At 37.7% G+C, this 21,099-nt stretch overlaps 1 protein-coding gene across 11 annotated transcripts in view; it reads right to left on the bottom strand.

Annotated features, from left to right (window-relative positions):
• ARB2A (ARB2 cotranscriptional regulator A) overlaps positions 1–21,099 on the bottom strand; it is a 229,572-nt gene that overhangs the window by 185,605 nt on the left and 22,868 nt on the right. For 10 of the 11 annotated variants that reach the window (XR_014491445.1, XR_014491446.1, XM_083354575.1 and 7 more), the window contains 2 exons: positions 18,470–18,535; positions 14,218–14,409 (listed from right to left, as the gene is read on the bottom strand). Coding sequence is in view for 9 of the 11 variants with exons in the window: in XM_083354575.1 (XP_083210701.1) it covers positions 14,218–14,409; positions 18,470–18,535 (258 nt within the window). In the remaining 2 variants the exon portion in view is untranslated. The remainder of the gene's footprint in view (positions 1–14,217; positions 14,410–18,469; positions 18,536–21,099) is intronic. The other variant, XM_083354577.1, reaches the window with a different exon arrangement.

Genomic DNA, 21,099 nt, shown 5'->3' with positions numbered 1-21,099 from the left:
AATGGCAGTGGGGGAGGGTGGGCCTGGGCCCACCCATGGCGACCATTATGAGGTCCAAGAGATCCTTGACTGCAGAGTTCGTCGGGGGGGCATCCAGTACCTCATCAGGTGGAAGGGATATCCTGTGGAGGAGGCGACGTGGGTGGGGGAAGCAGATGTTCATGCTCCTCGGTTGGTGCGAGCATTTCACCGGTTGCACCCTGGGAAGCCGAGGGGAGGACGGGGGAACACCGCGGACAGGGTGGACGTTTACTTACCTCTTGTGTCTTCCCCTGCAGGAGGGACCCTGGTAGGAGGGGCGGCATGTCGCGCCCCGCGGGCTCGACGCCCAGCGGCGCCACAGGCGTGACACTCACCGGCGCCAGTTACCTCTGTTCCTGCTTCTTCTGCTCGGGCCGGGAGAGTGTCTGGCGGCTTGGAACGGGAGAGCGCCCAACAGCTGCGACAACGGCCTCCACACACGACCGAGCCGGCTGAAGCCCCGACAGTGCGCACGCGCGTCGTGCGACCCGGCCCCGCCCTGCCGGCTACGGTGGCCTCACAGGGTCCTGGGCTCAGCTCCGTCCTGCCGGCTATGGTGGCCTCGCAGGACCATGGGCCCAAACCGAATAGTGACTCAGCTCTTGCGGCGCTGGCGGGCGGGGCCCTCGGCAGCGGAGCCCGTTTAAGACGAGAAAGGACTGGGGGCTTGCCAGGCTTGCAAGGGGGGGCCGGGCAGCAGGGCAGAGGTGTGTTCGCGACAGGAGGGAAGGTGCCGGGTTCAGGGATGGGGGTGGGGGTGGTGACTAGCGGCGATGGGGCGAGCGTTCGCGAGGAGACTCACCTGGGAGGTAGAGGGTGCCGGGTGGCGGGGCGTGTCGCAAAGGAAGGTGTTTGGGAGAAACGGGAGTTAAGTAGGGGATGGGCAGAAGTGGGTGCGGTTGGGTGGGGCGTGGGTGTATACATGCAATGTGTATTTAACAGCGTTGGATGCGGGTAGCAGCCAACGCTGGCTTTGTTCCGTTTGAAGATCGTTTGCTTTTGCTTATTAAACCGTTTTGGAAACTCAGCTTTCGTCTCGGTTGCTTGAATCTCCTGCTCTCCGGACGAGGTTTGAGACCAAGCACATCCCAGCACTATAATTTCAAATATTGGATGGGCTTGGAAGTTATCCTAGAAGATATATCTATACTGTACCCTCAGTTCATAGTCGTATTATTAGGAGATGTGAACGCTAGACTAGGTCCCTCTCTGTATGAGCTTGCCCAGAAGAAGGGAATCCCAGGGGAGTTCTTTGATAACCATCCTCAGTGGCTCTCGAGAGACTGTAAAAGTAATGCAGCTGGCCTGCTCCTAGTCTCCTTGATTTTTAAGGGTAATCTCCACATTTTGGGAGGTAAGGACAAGAATTACACATACCCTTATACATACCACTCAGCCAATTCAAGTAGTGCACTGGATCAGTGATTTAGTAAACAGTGATTTAGTAAACCCTAGAACTCCCCCCCACTTAGCCACCAGTCTCAGAAAAGGAGATACAGTCCATGATTAAAAGCTTAAAGAGCAATAAAGCCCCAGGTGAGGATTTTTTACCAGCAGAATTATTTAAGAAATTTCCCAATTGGTGAGGCCCTGTATTAGCAGGTCTTTTTACACACATAAATAACACCTGCCATATACCAGATGGGTGGAAGATGGCAATAGTTGTCCCCATATATAAAAAAGGGAATAAAAAGTATCCTAGTAATTATAGGCCCATCAGCCTGATTGACATTGTAGCAAAAATATATGCTAGGTACCTTTTGAACAGAATTGAAATCTGGGTAGAGGAAAACAACATCCTCACAGAAGAACAAGCAGGTTTTAGACAGAACAGATCTACTATTGATAACTGCTTTGTCTTGAACCATCTAATTGCCAAATATGCCTATAAGAGGAGACCCCTGTTTGCTGCTTTTATAGACCTTACAGCAGCATTTGATATGGTAAATAGAGACATACTATGGAGTAAACTGACATCTCTTAAAATAGAACCCAGACTCCTGGCTTTGATTAAAGCCCTTTACACAAGTACCTGTTTGAGGGTGCGGTATGGGGTTAATGGGGCCCTGACTAACAGGATTCACACAAATAAAGGGATAAGGCAAGGGTGTATCCTGGCCCCATTATTATTTAATTTATATATCAATGAATTGCCAGGGTTAATGAAGGATACCATGGTACACATGCCGATGATCCTAAATACTTACTGTAACAGCTTGCTTTATGCTGATGATATGATTTTATTATCATACTCACAAGTAGGATTACGTAGGCTATTAAGAAGATTCAGCTCTTATTGCCAGGATAACTCCCTAATCATTAGCAAATCTAAATAAAAAATAATGGTGTTTGGAAGAAACCATCAGAGACATAAGTGGCAATTAGATGGTGAACCAATTGAACAGGCTAACATCTTTGTATATTTGGGCATAACTTTTTCCAAGATTCAATCTTGGGCCTATCATCATCAACAGAGTACATTTAGAGCAAAAGCCCATTTGAATTTATTGCTCAAACTAAAGAACCATAGTTACAGGGTCCCTAGCCCCATTAATCAAGGTTTATAAGGCTAAGGTTACCACAATGCTCTTGTATGGAGCAGAAATTTGGGGTCTTTACTCAACCACAGTCCTAGAACAAACACAGTCCCAGCATGTGAGATGTATTTTGGGTGTAGATCCAAGAACATCTGCTGCAGCAGTTAGAACTGAATTGGGAATTCATACAAGTCAGGCATTATCTAAAATTAGAGCTTATAAATGCTGATGCAAAGTTAATGAAATGGAGACTGATAAGACTCCCCAAATTATGCCTACTAGAGCAAATAAAACTACAATCACAAATCTTCTTGATCACCAAACTAACAAATTTTGTAAGAAGCTGTGACCTTCCTGTCTCTTGTGTAACAGGAGAACAATCCAAAAAAAAAAGAGTTGCCCAAAGAATTAAGGATATAGAAGCACAAACTGATATAGCTATCCTTAGTAAGGTGGGTAACTTGAAATGGCTGAGTAAATACAAACGTACTTTTCAAGTAGACAGTTATTTGAAGTTACAACTCCTAAAACATCTTAGGGAGATATTTACGAGAGCAAGATTCGAACAGCTTGACACAATGGTCAGATATGGGAGATTTCATGCTATACTGTACAATGAGCGTCTCTGCATTTGCGGAGCGGCAGAGGTAGAGGACCTGGCTCACATCCTATTTGACTGTTGCCTGTATAAGAGGGTGAGAGACAGGTATCTTGGTCTATATACCAAATGAATGACCCATTGGGATCCCCATATCAAAATAACTTACCTTATATCCAGCCAGAACTTGAAAATAACATTTAACGTAGCACAGTACTTAAACAAAATGATCCGGTTGAGATCTGCATATGTTGGACTGATTGGGGTAGATTGCAAGGGTGACTCCGAAATATAATGTTATCATATTTTATCTATATCTTAAATTATTGTACATTATTACAATTTCATTTTAGATTGTATTTTATTACTATTTCATCTTAAATTGTATTTTATTTTAATTCCATTTTAAATTATATTTTATCAAATACCATTTTAAATTGCCTTTATCAAATTTTATAACAATTTGTTGCTGGAACTTTGCACTTTGATATGGCCCAAGGGCTAATCAATAAAGACTTATTATTAATAAATTCTTGCAAAAGGTCTGCAATGGTGTAGATCAGACATGTCAAACACAAGACCCGGGGGCCAGATCCGGCCCGTGAAGTGGTTTCATGTGGCCCGCGAAGCCATCCTGGAAACAGTGAGGGAACGGCCCCCACTGCCTTGGCCCTGGCCCAGAGACCCTCCTTCTGCCAGAGACCCTCAGATCTGTCCCACTCCTGCCCAGGCCCCCATAGGCACCCTTGATGTGAACGATGTAGAGCTGGCCATGCCCACCCAGTAGGCCATACACACTCTAGCCACGCCCACCCAGTAGGCCACGCCCACCCTGGCCATACCCACCCGGCCCCCTGAGGGCAACTGCAATGCTGATGTGGCACTCAATGAAATTGAGTTTGACACCCCTGGTGTAGATGATGCAGCTCCACAGAGAACAAGAAAACAAATAGTCCTTCTTTCCACTTTTCATATGGGAGCAGTATTACCAAAGTATTTGCATTAAAATTCTTGTGACTTTCCCAGATCCAAAATTAACAGAAGGGGATTATTTAGGAGTTTTACATATAGAGGAATCCATAGGGTATGACAAAAAAATTTAAGCTGTGACAGTGTGATCAAAGCTCCAACTGTTTTCGCATGCAATGCACATTAAAAACAGGAAAAACCTGAACCACACTATTCCAGCTGCCATCTCCAGTTTTCTAACCACATCCTATGGACTGGCTTTGGCCATTAAAAGCCGAAATGCAAATCCTTCCTGAAGCACTGTGAAAGAAAATGAAGCACTAGTTGTCATTGCCTGAAGGTACCCACCTACCTTTGGAAAGCAGAATCTTAATAGCATGCACAAATCTCAACCTCAACAAAATCCTCTGCAAATTGTTATACCTTCTATAGCAGGGGTCCCCAACCCCCGGTCTGTAGACCAGCACTGGGCCGTGGCATGCCAGAAACTGGTCTGTGCAAACAAGCAAAGCCCCATCTGCAGATGCAGACAGTACATGAAACCATGCTCCCTCCAGTCTGCGGAAAAACCTCTCTATGGAGTTGGTCCCTGGTGCCCAAAAGGTTGGGGATCTCTGTTCTATACTATAAATACAGCCACCAGTTCTATCTGAAATTCTAACCAGTAGAAAACATGAAATCTCTGTGTTAGCTGTTATTAATCTTATTCTTATTTCTGATGTTCACACTGAACTATGCTTGCATTAAGTAACCCATATTTAGTGTATTTCAGGTATTACTTTGAGGAATTTATGTATTTCTGAGATTTTAAAACCATAAACTTCATGTCAAATGTTGAAGGAAACAGAAAACTCTACGTTCAAACAAAGTAGTAGATATTTCAAAATGAGTTACCGTCGCATTTTTCCCCCTACATGTTCCATATTGCATGTAATCTTCATCAGTACAAATATCCATTTAAATCTCACTAAATTTTCTGCAACGAAAATAATTTGTATTAATTCTACATTGTATTTAGTGATAATGCATTGTGTCATGTATGTGAAAAGAAACATGAGTATTGATTACAGAAAGAACAAAGATTATTTTATTACACCTTCACACAGCAGAAAGATTTCAATTTTTATTAAAAAAATAAGAATGTAGACAAAAGATTAAAGATTCATAAATAAAAGGACTACCTTTTTTCATTTTGCTGTTGTTGTTGTTGTTAGCTGCGAAGTCGTCTCCTACCCATCGCGACCACATGGACAATGTTCCTCCAGGCCTTCCTGTCCTCTACCATCTTCTGGAGTCCATTTAAGCACACGCCTACTGCTTCAGTAACTCCATCCAGCCACCTCATTCTCTGTCATCCCCTTCTTCTATTGCCCTCAATCTTTCCCAGGATTAGGCTCTTCTCCAGTGAGTCCTTCCTTCTCATTAGGTGGCCAAAGTATTTGAGTTTCAACTTCAGGATCTGACCTTCTAAAGAGCAGTCAGGGTTGATCTCCTCTAGGATTGACCGGTTTGACCACATTGCAGTCCAAGGGACTCGCAGGAGTATTCTCCAGCACCATAGTTCAAAGGCCTCAATTCTTTGGCGCTCAGCCTTTCTTATGGTTCAACTTTCACAGCCATACATTGCAACTGGGAAGACCATAGCCTTGACTATACGCACTTTTGTTGGCAGGTTGATGTCTCTGCTTTTTAGTGTGCTGTCTAGCTTTGCCATGGCTTTCCTCCCCAGGAGCAAGCGTCTTTTAATATCTTGGCCGCAGTCCCCGTCTGCGGTGATCTTGGAGCCTAGGAAAATAAAATCTGTCACTACCTCCATTTCTTCCCCATCTATTTGCCAGGAATTGAGAGGGCTGGATGCCATGATCTTGGTTTTCTTAATGTTAAGTTTCAACCCAACTTTTCCACTCTCCTTCTTCACCCGCAACAAGAGGCTCTTTAGTTCTTCTTCACTTTCTGCCATTAGAGTAAAATCATCTGCATATCTTAGGTTGTTGATATTTCTTCCGGCAATCTTAATTCCAACTTTTGATTCATCTAGCCCTGCCTTTCTCATGATGTGCTCTGCATATGTTAAATAGGCAGGGGACAGTATACAGCCTTGCCGGACTCCTTTCCCAATTTTGAACCAATCAGTGGTTCCGTGTCCAGTTCTCACTGTTGCTTCTTGACCCGCATATAGGTTTCTCAAGAGACAAATAAGATGGCCTGGTACTCCCATCTCTTTAAGAACTTGCCACAGTTTGTTGTGATCCACACAATCAAAGGCTTTAGCATAGTCAATGAAGCAGAAGTAGATGTTTTTCTGGAACGCCCTAGCTTTCTCCATGATCCAGCGTATGTTGGCAATTTGATCTCTAGTTCCTCTGCCTCTTCGAAATCCTGCCTGTACTTCTGGTAGTTCTCGAACCACATACTGCTGGAGTCTAGCTTGTAGGATTTTAAGCATAATTTTACTAGCTTGAGAAATGAGTGCAATGGTGCGATAGTTTGAACATTCTTTGGCACTGCCTTTCTTTGGAATTGGAATGTAAACTGATCTTTTCCAATCCTGTGGCCACTGTTGAGTTTTCCAAATTTGCTGGCAAATTGAGTGTAGCACTTTTACTGCATCGTCTTTTAAGATTTTGAATAGCTTAGCTGGAATACTGTCACCTCCACTAGCTTTGTTGTTGCTCAGCTTTTCTAAGGCCCACTTCACTTCACATTCTAGGATGTCTGGCTCGAGGTCAGTGACCACCTCATCGTGGTTATTAGGGATGTTAAGTTCATTCTTATACAGTTCTTCTGTGTAATTTTGCCACCTCTTCTTAATCTCTTCTGCCTCTGTTAGGTCCCTGCCATTTTGGTCCTTTATCATCCCCATTTTTGCATTAAACGTTTCCTTCATCTCTCCAATTTTCTTGACGAGATCTCTGGTTCTCCCTATTCTATTGTTTTCTTCTATTTCTTTGCACTGTTTATTTAAGAAGGCATTCTTATCTCTTCTAGCTATTCTTTGGAATTCTGCATTCAATTGGGCGTATCTTTCTTTTTCTCCCTTGCCTTTCGCTTCCCTCCTTTCCTCAGCTATTTGCAAAGCTTCCTCAGACAGCCATTTTGCTTTCTAGCATTTCTTTTTCTTTGGGATGGTTGTAGTTGCTACCTCTTGTACAATGTTGCGAACCTCTGTCCATAGTTCCTCAGGCACTCTATCAGATCTAATTCCTTAAATCTATTTGTCATCTCTACTGTATATTCAACAGGGATATGATTTAATTCATACCTGAGTGGCCTAGTGCTTTTCCCTACTTTCTTCAGTTTAAGCCTAAACTTTGCAAGGAGAAGCTCATGGTCTGAGCCACAGTCAGCTCCTGGTCTTGTTTTTACTGACTGTATAGAACTTCTCCATCTTTGGCTGCAAAGCACATAGTCAATCTGATTTCTGTGTTGACCGTCTGGTGATGTCCATGTGTAGAGCCGTCTCTTGGGTTGTTGGAAAAGAGTGTTTGCTATGACTATCATATTCTCTTGACAAAATTCTATCAGCCTATGCCCTGCTTCATTTTGTACTCCAAGGCCAAACCTGCCTGTTATTCCGGTTATCTTTTGGCTTCCTACTTTAGGATTCCAATCCCCCATGATGATAAGGACATCATTTTTGGTGTTAGTTCTATAAGGTGCTGTAGGGCTTCATAGAACCGGTCAATTTCATCCTCTTCAGCACTGGTGGTTGGGGCATAGACTTGGACTACTGTGACATTTCTTCTGAGGGATTCTTGCCCGCAGTAGTATACCTGATGGTCATCTGAATTAAATTCACCCATTCCTGTCCATTTTAGTTTGCTGATTCTTAAGATGTCGATGTTCAGTCTTGTCATCTCTTGTTTAACCACGTCCAGCTTTCCTTGATTCATGGATCTTACATTCCAGGTTCCTATGGAGAAAAAATCTTTACAGCATCGGACTTTCCTTTCACCATCAGATACATCCACAACGGATGTCTTTTCGGAGGACATGTCCTTTCGAAAGGAGCGTCCTTTCGGCTTTGACCCAGTCGCTTCATTCTTTCTGGCGCTACTAGTACTAGCCCTCTGCTCTTCCCCAGTAGCATATTGGACACCTTCCGACCTGAGGGGCTCATCTTCCAGCATCATATCGTTTTCCCTTTTGGTACTGTCCATAGGGTTTTCATGGCAAAGATACTGGAGTGGGTTGCCATTTCCTTCTCCAGTGGATCAGGTTTTGTCAGAACTCTCTGCTATGCCCTATCCATCTTCGGTGGCCCTGCACGGCATAGCTCATAGCTTCATTGAATTACGCAAGCCGCTTCGCCATGACAAGGCAGTAATCCATGAAGGGTTTTTTTCATTTTAGGCCAAGCTAATAAAAATGTTCAATTAATTATTATGTCTTATTGACAGATTTCCTTGGGGAAGTTATTTAAAAAGTTTAACCCTTGAGCAAATTATAGTTTCTCTTGCCTTTGAAAGTGTCAAGTGCATTGATTGTAACTGCAAGAAGTGTTATCTTCTGCCTAGAGATTCACTTACTTTACATCTTAAGCACTGTTTCCTTCCCAAATTTTGATTCACCAATTTAAGACACATCAGTTGATATGAAAGGCAGAAGCTGCACAGAAAAGAGGCCAGCAGTTGAAATGAAATACAAAGTGGAGGAGGATCATAAAGAGAAATAAACAGTCTTGAAAAATATTTCAGAGTGACTAAACATAAACAATATGATAGAAATTAAGCACAATTTTTATACTTGCTTTTTCTGTATTTAAACTCATCTCACTTGTCTGAAATTCTAATCATACCTAAATCAGCAAGTCTTTTTATATACCTACATAAATCTATATTTCCCCTTCTCTAATATTCAGAATCACTATAAGACAGGGGTGTCAAACTGTCGACCCACAGGCTGCACCCACCTCAGCTCTGGCAATGCAAAAAAAGTCACAATATGTCATGACATGTCATGTGACGTGGCGAGTTTGACACCCATGCTATAAGGTATCCCATACAAAGTATTAATGTTACAGAATTCTAATGTCCAAATGAATTAAGGAAAATACCGCCTCAATTCTTAAAACAATAAAAAATATCAGTTGCTAGGATATTTTCCATATTTAAATATGAGTTATTAAAACTGTAGAAATACTTTTAAAAACATCAAGACTGTGCAGGAATACTAACTAAACAATGCTACAAATCATATCCTATTATAACACAGATTCACTAATGATCAGAGAAAAGACCATCATGTATTTATTCCCATTATCTTCAAAATCTGAAACTTCACACCACTATTAAAATTCAAGTACAGCTACTGCAATGAGACTTATACTACTTTGCACATGAATCATAGCAGTGTTCCCAAACTTCCACAAAGTAATTGGATTTTCAGAACTGCAAGTGGTTTTATTCCAATTCAGTCATGACAGGGCCAGGAGGTAATGATACATCTGCCGTGATGCAACAAGCAGACCTGTCTTCTGTCAAGAGTTGAAATCATAAAGGAATAAGCTGTCATTAATAACCTCTCTCCAAACACTAGAGCTGTCATCTCATTGTTTTGTTCTACTGGCTTGGGGGCCAATGTGGCTTCATACAGTCTGTCAATGAGAATTTAACTATTCTCCTTACTTTTCCGTAAGCCACTTTTTCTAAGCATACCCAAATTCTCAACATAAAACCAATTGTGTGAAATATCCATGTAGCCATCTTTTGGAAAGTCATTAATTTAATCTAAATTTCACAGACGCTACTGTGTATTCCTAATAAAAATGTATTTTTTAAATTGACACTTAGTGCTCTGCATATTTCATAAAATTTATTTTCTTGATATTTGTATCTTACTGGTTGAGATGAAAGAGGTTTTTCTGGCAATGGAACTCTTACTTAGTCTCATTACCCTCTTTCCCCTTCCCCCAACATTCATATATCCTCAAAATCTGTTTGTAATAAAAATGTAGAATGTGTGTGGGCTGAAAAGAGAAGAAAATCTTTGTGTACAAGAACAAGACTGTACAGTATTTCTCCATTTATCAATGCATAAAATGATTACCTACCCCAACTATTAATATAACAATTAGTATAAATTAATGTAAGCCTCCAAAACTCCAAAAGTGTATAGAAGCGTATTTTAAGACAAAATATATTATATGGACATTCTGTGTAAATATACTATAGGGTTTTCTGCAAAGTAAAGCCATTGTAAGATAAATGAATTCATGGAGGTAAAAACACAGAAACAAACAGGATTAGAGCAGATATTCTTTTATAATAGTTTCCCTACCCCAGAAGTCATATTTGTGTCGACTCTGGTGTGTTTTATGAAGGTTGCTAAGGCAAAACTATTCCATAGGTCCTTTGACAGCTGACGTGACCCAAGGCAGGTTAATACTATTATACTATATTACTGCAGTGTGTTATATAGTCTGCTTTATTTTGTATTGATGTTGTGGTTTAATTTATATTTTTTAAAAGTGTAAAGTGTCATGAATCGTTGACTTTGCATTATACAAATAAATCAAATAAATAATATATTCTGCACAATCTGATTTTATGACAGATACCAAGCCTCTAATCTAATATTATATTATTAGTGTATATTTCAGCAATTCACCCTGAGATCTTGAAATGACAGTCATGGCTATGTTAGCTATGCAAAAAGCTTTAACATGTACAGAGTAAATTTCTGGAGCCTATCGTGAGAAACAAAATAGATTTCTCATTATTTCTTGATTTTATTCCTTCTGCTCAAGTTCTTACAAATTACATTATCAACTACAAGTTAAGATGTATCATACAACTTGTCAAGGATTCTTTATATACAGTTGTTTTAATTTGATTCTGGAATCTTTGTATTCAAAGTATACTAGTGGCTGGAATTGAATACGTGTTATTATTATACACAAATGATATGTCAGGCCTTACTAGTAATTACCAAAATGCTTTACCTAATATTGTACACTATGACAGATTTTTCTGGATATACAATAGACTGGAATGAATCTCATATATTACCAATCAACAAAAAAGATTTTATGGAAATATGCAAAAACGACAGTTATTTTCTAAAACCTTATACACATTTTGACATGAAAATGTTGTATCGGTACTCATCTTTGTTTGGTACAAGATACACTACAAAAGGAAGTGGGGAACAGCCACAGAGGGTGGATAGGAAGTTGGTCATGCTGGGAAGGTTGCTGGAAAAGGAAGTGGGGGACAGCTGTAGAAGGTAGACAGGAAGTCTGTCATACTAACAAGGTCACTTACATAAGATAAGTAATAGATAGGAAGTCCTTCCCAGATGAAACAAAGGTTCACATGTTAAGTTGCATGGTTTGTTTGCTACTCGTCCTTTTTAGTACTCGATGCGTCTCCCAGAAAATAAGCATGAGTACTGAAGGACCACTCTAGTCACTAGCATTAATGATGTTACCTCGTTAGGTAATGAAATATCTTAAAATAAATCCCAGCCAAACTCAAGAGAACATCAAGGATTAAATAGTAATTATTTGACTCCCCTGAAAACCAAGAGCCTAGTTGGCTCTTATTTTAATTGGAATTTAATTGTATTCCCAGAACCAAAGGGAAAAAAGTCTTGTACTATTGAGAAGGAGACTTACATTTGAATCTCTTTCTCATAAGAAATTGACTCTAGTGGATATTTATCATTTAAACTGGCAGATATTTCTTTTTAAAAAATTCTTTTTAAAAATTGATTGTGCCAAAAATGAGGTGAAGACACTGGTTCAACAAAGTGCTCATTACGTTTTTAACATGCTCTAAGGTTACAAAAGGAATATAAACTGCAAACAACTGCAGGATGACAATATAATAAATTAAAGCAATTATTACATTTTGTGTTTTTTTTATCTGATGCAGCTTTGGAAAATTCCATAATTCTGAGAATATTAGAAAAAAATTAGAGGCTAAATCAATTATATGAACAACTGAAGTATCTTAGTTGATATTGTACAGGAAACATAAAGACTGATTTAGCCTCCGATTCAGTAGAAATGTACATATTCTAAATCTCTGAATCAGATCTCTGCGCAATATGATTCTGTGCAATTAAGGCTTGTTTAAAAATTGAATTATATTTTTTATTACATACAACTGTTTGCTATCTTTTCTTGGTTAGGACATTCTTCATCTTCTAGTTTTATCGTAAAAGTTTCTGATTCATATTCATTTTAGCTATTAAGAATTAAAAACATACATCCTAAATAATTCTATCTTCATAAAACGAATATAAAGGATATCAAGCATGGTAAGGGAGCAGACTTTTTCATGAATCCCTGATAAACAAGGCTGGTGCTTCTGAAAGTCAGCTAACAATTCTTGCCCTTCTGTTATATCTGAGTGATTAAGATCCCCACAAAGGAACTAAGGGGGAAAGAAGGCTTCATTTCTTGCAGAGAGAAGTGAGTTTTATTCCCTTAGTCCCTTGCACAATGTCCTGCCTCCAGTCCCATGGAATTCATTCAAGTCCTCATATAATCCTGGGGTTCCACGGAATCCATCCTATTATATGGGTACAATGACTGGTGCACTGTATTTTTGCTTGCTAGAATTAAATTTTAGAATTTTCACTTCTTGTCAAATTTTCCTTATGGAGTAGTTATTGCTCATAAAGGCATATTTTATACACCCATCCTTATTTAGTGACCAAGTTCTGATGCAGTGACCAGATCGTAAAGCAAAAGGGTTGCTAAATGATCATGTGACTAAGAGAGAGAGAGGGAGACTGCAATGATCAGTGCTTGGTGCAGCCTTATTCAGATAAAGCTCTCTCATACACCTATACCACAATTATTCACTCTGGCATGAATAGTTGTCAGGTGTATGAATTTTGTCGTAAATGCATACATTAACTGAAAAATGATTTTTTTAATTACCTGTGTATTTGTAAATGTTTGTCAGTGGAGGTAGTCACTATAGGTGAAGTGGATATAATTTTATTTTCCTAAACCTAATCTGCCATCTTGGTATCTTATCTTCATGCCTCTTACTATTATCTTATTATTATCTCCTCCTGTTATTTCATGCTCTTTCTGAGTGATTTGAGTTGAATTGGGTCAGCATGTGTTGATTTTTTGTAGATACTAATAATCAGCTTTGTTATTACTTGATGAAAAGTATTGCATTGTTATTTTTCTGTTAATTTTATTGCTGGATTTTGTTAATAGAAGCGTGGCAAAGGACGGATTTTTAGAAAATCCAAGAAAATTAAGTTTTATTATCAATTTATTAGAAACTTTAATTGCCACTAATCAGAAAATCCTTGTAGTGGGGTATTATAAAATCAATCACAGAATTTGACCTACATAAATCAATAGCAACACATTACTATAAAACATGGCAATGCAAGCATCTGACAAACCACTTGGTTCACTAGTATACTTTATAGAAACATACTGTATTTAAATGCATTTCTTTATAAAACCATAGGAGCTTCTAAGATCAACTTTTTATAAGTAGACAAAAAATTTATTTGAGACAGAACTAAAGTAAACCTTTTAAGCTAGTAAAACAAATTCTTTTTTTAAAAAAAGGTTCAATTTAACAAATTATTATATTAATTTCTCTGTTTTAAACCATATGTACAACAATGAATTTCAATACAACATTTAAAGATTCTGAAACAGAACAGAAATTGCATGCATGACTTGAAAATAAAACAATAAGGACACATTTGATATGCATTAAAATAACATATATATCCAGAATTGTATACACTAATCCCCCAAATTAGCCCATTAAAAAGAGGCTCCCTTGAACTCTTAGAACCTTGTATGGTCATTTAAAAAGCTTTATACACAGTTCTCAGAAAACTCTAAAAGCTGTTATTAAATTTAAATTTGTAATATAAGTGATCGCTTGTTAAATATGTACCAGTATAATAACTATATTAATTATATTAAATTGAAATTCAATTTAAATTCAAAACAACCATATTTAATTTCTGTCCTAACCCTATCTAGCATTTTGGGAATTCTGGCCTCCAATACAGTATACCATTCAGAAACCAAAGCATGACACGAAGTTTGGAATCAGTTGTGCACCTCTGTTTTAGGAAAGCCCATAATTATCTTACCTCTATAGCTCTTTTAATATAAGGAATCTGAGTGCCGCTGTCCAGATCTTCATTTATAATAAGCCTTCTTGCCCACTGTCCTGCTCTGACAACACCACTGCCTTGAATTAAAATCATCAGTTTTTCAGGATTTATCAGTGCATCCTCACTCATAAAGATGAAACTCCTAGGTTCAGTCTCTTCTGCATCTACCTAAAATTAGAACAACATTTAATGAATATAAGCAATTAACACTGGTCACATAATAAAAAGTTACAGGAAGTAACACTGCCTGCAATCAGCAGTTCAGATAGTATTTATGATTGACATATAAAAAATAAACTTCTAACCAATAGTGCCTTGCCCTAAAAGGGGGGGGGGAGAAGGGAGCACACTGTCTTCAATAGCAAACAGCAGACCATCTATCCAATATTATCAGCAGGCATTTTTTTTAATTTGGCTCTTTCTACATTATCCTTTTTTCAAAGAGCCCAGAATGGAATATTTTAGGTACATTAGATTGAGAGAATGGCTACAGTAGTAGCAGAGGTCACTACTACAATAAATGGTGTGCTAAACCATTTGTTAGAAATAGCAATATAGAGCTCTGAGTTGGGGGAGGGGGTAGGTAATATCATTTCTCTAAAGATCCCTAATGGGCGTCTATCTCTGTTCCTGTATTTACCTACAGTGATAATTTGCTGCAGATTCCCAAGGAATGGAGTAGTGGTTCCAATCCATAAAAAGGCAGTAAAACCAACCCAGCTCATTATCATCCAATAAGCCTTTTGTGACTAATTAATAAATATATGTGAAATATTTCTACTACAAATTAGCTGACTTGTTGAACCAAGAAAGAATATTAGCTGGGAAACAAGCCACCTTTAGATCATGTTGTTCAATTGTGAATCAATATATTACTTTAAATTAGAATACATAATGAACAATGTTACTGTCTCTTGGGAAGGTGATTGAGGAAGAATATTTTTTTGTGATGTTTCTTTCCACAGCTGCAATAATCAGGTAGCTGGCAGTTGGCTGGTTTTAAAAAGCTGTATTTTCAAAGCAATTTTGTCTTCCACTTATACATTTTTTCCCATTCCACTACATCTTAGGGGTTTGTGAACTGATCTTTCTTTCTCTTACTCTTATCCTCTGCAGATAATTAAGACTGATGTTTATAGCTTTACATACTATTAATAACAAAATTTCTAATTAGTGGACCAAATGTAAAACTATGAGAAAAGTATTTATTATAAAGATCCATGCCTACAAACAAATTAGTCAATATGTACCAAGGCTTACAACTTCAATCTTAATTACATTTGGAAACATTCTTTCAAGCCAAATTATCTTCAAGTTGTCTTCAAACATCAAATGAAACTTTCACTAAATTATAGCTATAAAAAGGTCATAGTACCACACAGTCACACTTTATTGACAAATCAAATTTGTTTGGTGAGAATGTCTCTAGCAATTTTTATTTTCATGATATAAATCTCCTCACTTTTCTTTTAAATGATCATGATATGAGACGTGCTAATCTGATCATCAACCAATGTAGTAATTTAATGTGTCCTCCCTTATCTTTAGTCTCTTGTATAGTCTCTTTAATCTCTTTTTAAAAGCAACTCTTCATCCTTTATTAGAAAATAAGTTCAAAAATATCAGAAATTCTTGAACAAGGGAAATATTCTAATCTAACATCCATTGAAATGTTTGTTCCAACGAAGTTCACATGCTGAAAAAAAATTTCTTTATAGATTACTTACTATTTGAAAAGAATAAAGCTAGCACTCTGAATAATAAGAGAATGAAGAGAAGGACGAGGGGTGACATGATAGCAGAGTTCCAATATCTCAGGGGCTGCCACAAAGAAGAGGGAGTCAAGCTATTTTCCAAAGTGCCCAAAGGCAGGACAAGAAGCAACGGATGGAAACTAATCAAGGAGAGAAGCAACCTAGAACTAAGGAGAAACTTCCTGACAGTTAGCACAATTAACCAGTGGAACAACCTGCCTCCAGAAGCTGTGAATGCTCCAACACTGGAAGTTTTTAAGAAGAGACTGGACAGCCATTTGTCTGAAATGGTATAGGGTTTCCTGCCTGAGCAGGGGGTTGGACTAGATGACCTCCAAGGTCCCTTCCAACGTTACTATTATGAATAGTAGCTGAAGCATTATATGTTAAGTGATAGCTCAAAAAAAAAGATATATTTTGTCCTCCTAGGAAACAAGCTGTAGAACAGATATTGGCATCATATAGGCTTTCACAAGATTCCTAATGTCTTTGGAGTATGACCAAGCCAATATACTGCTCACCCAAAGAATAAAAGATATAGAGTTCCAGGCTAAAGTTAATAGATTATCCAAACATGGCAAAAATTGGATAAATAATGACAGCTGGGAATCAATAAAATATGTACAGAACCTAATTTTCCCCAGGCTGAGGACAGCATTTTTCAAAGCCAGACATAATATCTTATCATCCATATTGCTAAAGACAGACACTCTAACACCCCATTAACCAAGCACCTGGAAATTAAATCCATTTCTTATGTATTATTACACCATAAATTCAACAGGGATACTAGAACAACTAATATATTGCACCAATAAGGAGCCACCACTCCCCCAAATTTCATTCCTTTGAGAGTAATTGAAAGTAAATAAGAACTGGTTTGTTCTAATGGTTAAGGTACCAGGCAAGAAACCAGGACACTATGGGTTCTAGTCACACTTTAGCCATGAAAACCAGCTGGGTGACCTTGGGCCAGTCACTCTCTCAAGCCTAACTCAGCTGACAGAGTTGTTGTTGTTCTTGTGGGGAAAATAGGAGGAGGAAGGTATATTGGAAATATTCACCACCTTGAGTTATTTGTAAAAATAATAAAGGTGGGATTACAAATAAATAAAAGCAAAAAAAAATCATCACAGCATTCTACATATGCTCTATGCTGCACCATTTTGCCCAATTAAAATTTACAGACATAAGAGTTTTAGTAGTATATAGATGATCGATATCTATGGAGCAGCCTCGTTTTAAATCACTCTACATGGCAAAAATGAAACATTCTATAAAAACATCCATATGGATTGGCTCTAATTAACTGTTCATGAAATGTATTATTATATTTGAATCGTTAGGCCAATGTCTCTAAGATGTATAATTCTGATATGATAAGAGGATATGTGAAATGATTGTTATAATGGACATGAATAAATACTACATAAACATAGAACTACAGAAAAAAACGCTTTCTTGAATTCAGTGGAAAAAATACTCTGCATGTCCCCTTTATATGAATGTACCCATGTACATCAAAGAATAACTATACAAATATCAGACATGTGCTCAGTCATCAAACCTATTGTCGTATTGTCAAAAACATCCTTTTCTTTTCTGCCATAAAATTTGCAACAGCATGAGTATCCATCATGAAGCTTCACCTATCTTAGAAAAACATCACCTGAGATAATCAAGTGATCTCAAAAGCCAGACAATCATGTTGATCACAGATACAAGTTTGGATGAACTGTAGCATCAGCAGATTTTCTTTTCACAACAGTTAATGAAGAATATCCATTATGGATTTTTATGGCATAGCATCATTAATTTTATTTCATTCAATGTCAAATTTTATTTCATTCAAAAATGTCCTTAGAATTTTTAAATTTAAAGCATCTACAACACATTTAGAGCACTGCTGAGTTATGAATCAAACTAAATAGGAGAAAATGGGTCTTGCCATCATGACGGAGTGCAGACACAACATTTGAGACTTAATATGGAGACTTATCTCTACAATAGATGCACATTACACCCTGTACATTTTACATCTGGAATAAAGCATTTAACCTTGAAGTAATGCTTCAAAATAAAATATGGCTTATATTACATGCACATGTATAAATTCACAGCCTGTTTAACTTCTATTATGTTCCACCCTCTTCCAAACTAAGCTAAAATGAAGCAGCAACTGGATGCAAGCACAGGTAGTATTATATCCCCACCACTACCCAGAACAACTCTTTTGTTTAGTTGTTAACAAAATAAGGGACTTCTATTTCCTAGTGAGATTCATAAAACTGAGGAAAAATTAAAATCAAATGAGTTCTTTAACATGAGCAATAATAGAATTTATGAACTATCTTTGTTCAGAAATGGAGTTTTACAAGCCCTCACAAAGAAAAGTTATAATAAAATTTTATTTTCTTACATTCATTTTTACAACTTAATGTACTTTAAGAAAAATTTGTATACATTTAACTTACTGGAACATATACTTTTTTCAAATGGCATTCTTCTTCCAATAATTCATATACATATTTAGTGATGATCTACAAGAGAAAAGAAGTTGTGCAATATTTACAAATAGGTCTTGTTTTTATAAAATTTTGTAAAAAAATTGCAAGTGGTTTATCAAGCTACTGTTTAGAAAAATACAATGCATTTTGCAAAATAAATAGTTTTTTTTAAATAGTCTAGTTAAGAAGCAAAAATTCCTGCCTTATAGCCTCAATAAATGTGTCCAGAAATGTAATATATGATCTAGGATTTTGCTTCCTGCTGCTATGTGAATATTTTTGTTAAAAGTTCAGGATAAAAACCATCTATTTAATGTATAATCAATGGCATAAATATAACTCTTGGATTAATTAGTTAAAATTATTTCAAACAATTTGCAATAAGCACAGAACAATTTATTAGAACAATTTATTTTTATTGTGGCATATCCAATTCTTGGCCCATATGAACAATGAATAGCGGAAGGGACAAATGAAGGAAAGCTTAGATTAAAAAAAGAATCCCATAAAGCAGGAGTGTCAAAATCGCAAAGTCATGTGGTGTGTTGCGACGTATCATGATTTTTTTTTTCATTGCCGGCATTGGGGTGGGCGGTTTCGGCATGATGCATCCGGCCCACAGGCCGGCACTTTAACACCCCTGCCATAAAGAAATAGAAAAAGTACTTTAAGTATTTCTCTTGCAAAGATATCTCAGATGTCACACCCTTTCAATGGAGAATGGAAATCTTGTGGAGAACTGAACTTTACAATGGGCTGAGTACTACTTGAAATATCTTTAATCCAGGAGGCCTTGTTACACTTTACTTGCAAGATATAGTAATGCTGCCTCAGGCACAGAAGCAGCTGAGTGACTTTGGGCCAGTCAATGTCTCTTAGCCCAGGGAAGAAGACAAAGGCAAACCCCTTCTGAAAGTGTTGCTGAGAAAACTGCAGGGCTTGTCCATTTAACCATCAGGAGTTGTGGCTGACTCCAGTGGCGTAGCGTGGGTTGTCAGCACCCGGGGCAAGGCAAGTAATTTGCGCCCCCTAACCACACGCCTGGCACACACACCCCTCCACAGTGGGCGGCGACCCGGCGGCTCGGATCGGATTCGCACAGCCAGCACTGCAGTGAGAGTGAGTGAGTGAGCCAGGCAGGGGCAGAGAGCTGCGAGTGCGAGCGCGCCCCCCCAGATGTTGCACCCGGTGCGGCCGGCCCCCCTGCACCCCCCACGCTACGCCACTGGCTGACTCAAAAGCACAAAAAGAAAATCATAACGCAGAATAGGGGGAAAAAAAGACAGATTAACAATACAGGTAAATAAGAATATCCATAACATTCTCTTCTGACAATTGAAACGGACACAAACCAAAAGCTTAGGTTGTAAGATACTAAACTTAACCACTGAAACAACTTTTACATAAAATAACAATGGAAAAACATTTTGTGTCTTTGTTTTAAAATATAACCATTAAAAAAATTTTTGAACCCCTTTCATCACTTTCAAATACAAAAGACATTTTAGCTAAACATGTTTCCAAGCAATTATTCCGTCCCAAAGACAGAGCTTATGCATGTTTTCAGCTGTTAAACCAAAGTGGTTTAATATTTAAAATATTAATAATGATAGGATCTCTGCCAGACTCAGCATACTCCATATGGCAACACTATTTCTGATGCATAATTTTGAAGCAAAATAAAAATAAGTTTTTAGTTAAAAAACTAAAACTTAACTATTTGTTAAACTATTTTAGGCACAGAGTTAAAACATTGAATAAACACATCTGTAACAGTTGGAATATAAATTATTGGAGGGTCACAGTCTATGAATTAGGCAGCCATATAAATTGACTAAAGAAATATCTCAACATGATATATACAAATAAATTCTGCAAGATTATATGTGCAAATATAGTCTGGTATTTGGCATTCTAATTGCTCCCAGTATACATGTCTCCTTTTCCATGCAGAAAATTTTTCATTTAAACTTACTGATATTTCATTATTTAGTATTTAATGTAATAATTTAATGTAATATTTCAGACTATGCTCCTGTGATGTTGGTAACTTTAATGAACTAAATATATAATTGTTGTAAAATAATAATTTATTAAAATGAGAAATCAAGAAATTGTAGAATTCTTTCATATCAAATTTCTGTTTCATCACTACATTGATATAGTAAACAACAAAGGCATTTATTGTAAACTTAGGTTTCTAGTGAAGGAACTTAAACAATTATTCATGTCCTGTATCTCCTGAGATTTAAACAAATTAAGCAAGAAGTAAAGTTCAATTTCTAATATAATGTGGGAAAATATATACCAACTTAGATTAATCAAGCAATAGTTTTTTTAAAAAACCATTGTTCCAAATTATACAATTCAAATCTCCTATCAATAGATAAAAATGATTCTCTACATCTATCCTAGAGCTGCATGCAATCTCACTCCACTACTTTTTCTTCAAGAAATTGTTTCTACAATCAGTAGTAAGAAAGTAGAAAATTCTCTTGACTCTAGGAGTTTTCTAGTTCTCTGATACAAGGCAGATTGGGTTTTAATCTTCTATTGGAGATTTCAGTTGAAAATTTTTCTTATCACCTTAATGAAGT

Source organism: Vipera ursinii (genome assembly GCF_947247035.1).
Source record: "Vipera ursinii genome assembly, chromosome: 2".
In the NCBI taxonomy this organism is placed as follows: domain Eukaryota; kingdom Metazoa; phylum Chordata; class Lepidosauria; order Squamata; family Viperidae; genus Vipera; species Vipera ursinii.
The sequence above is the reverse complement of the archived record's forward strand: the minus strand, read 5'-3'. Positions and strand labels throughout refer to the sequence as shown.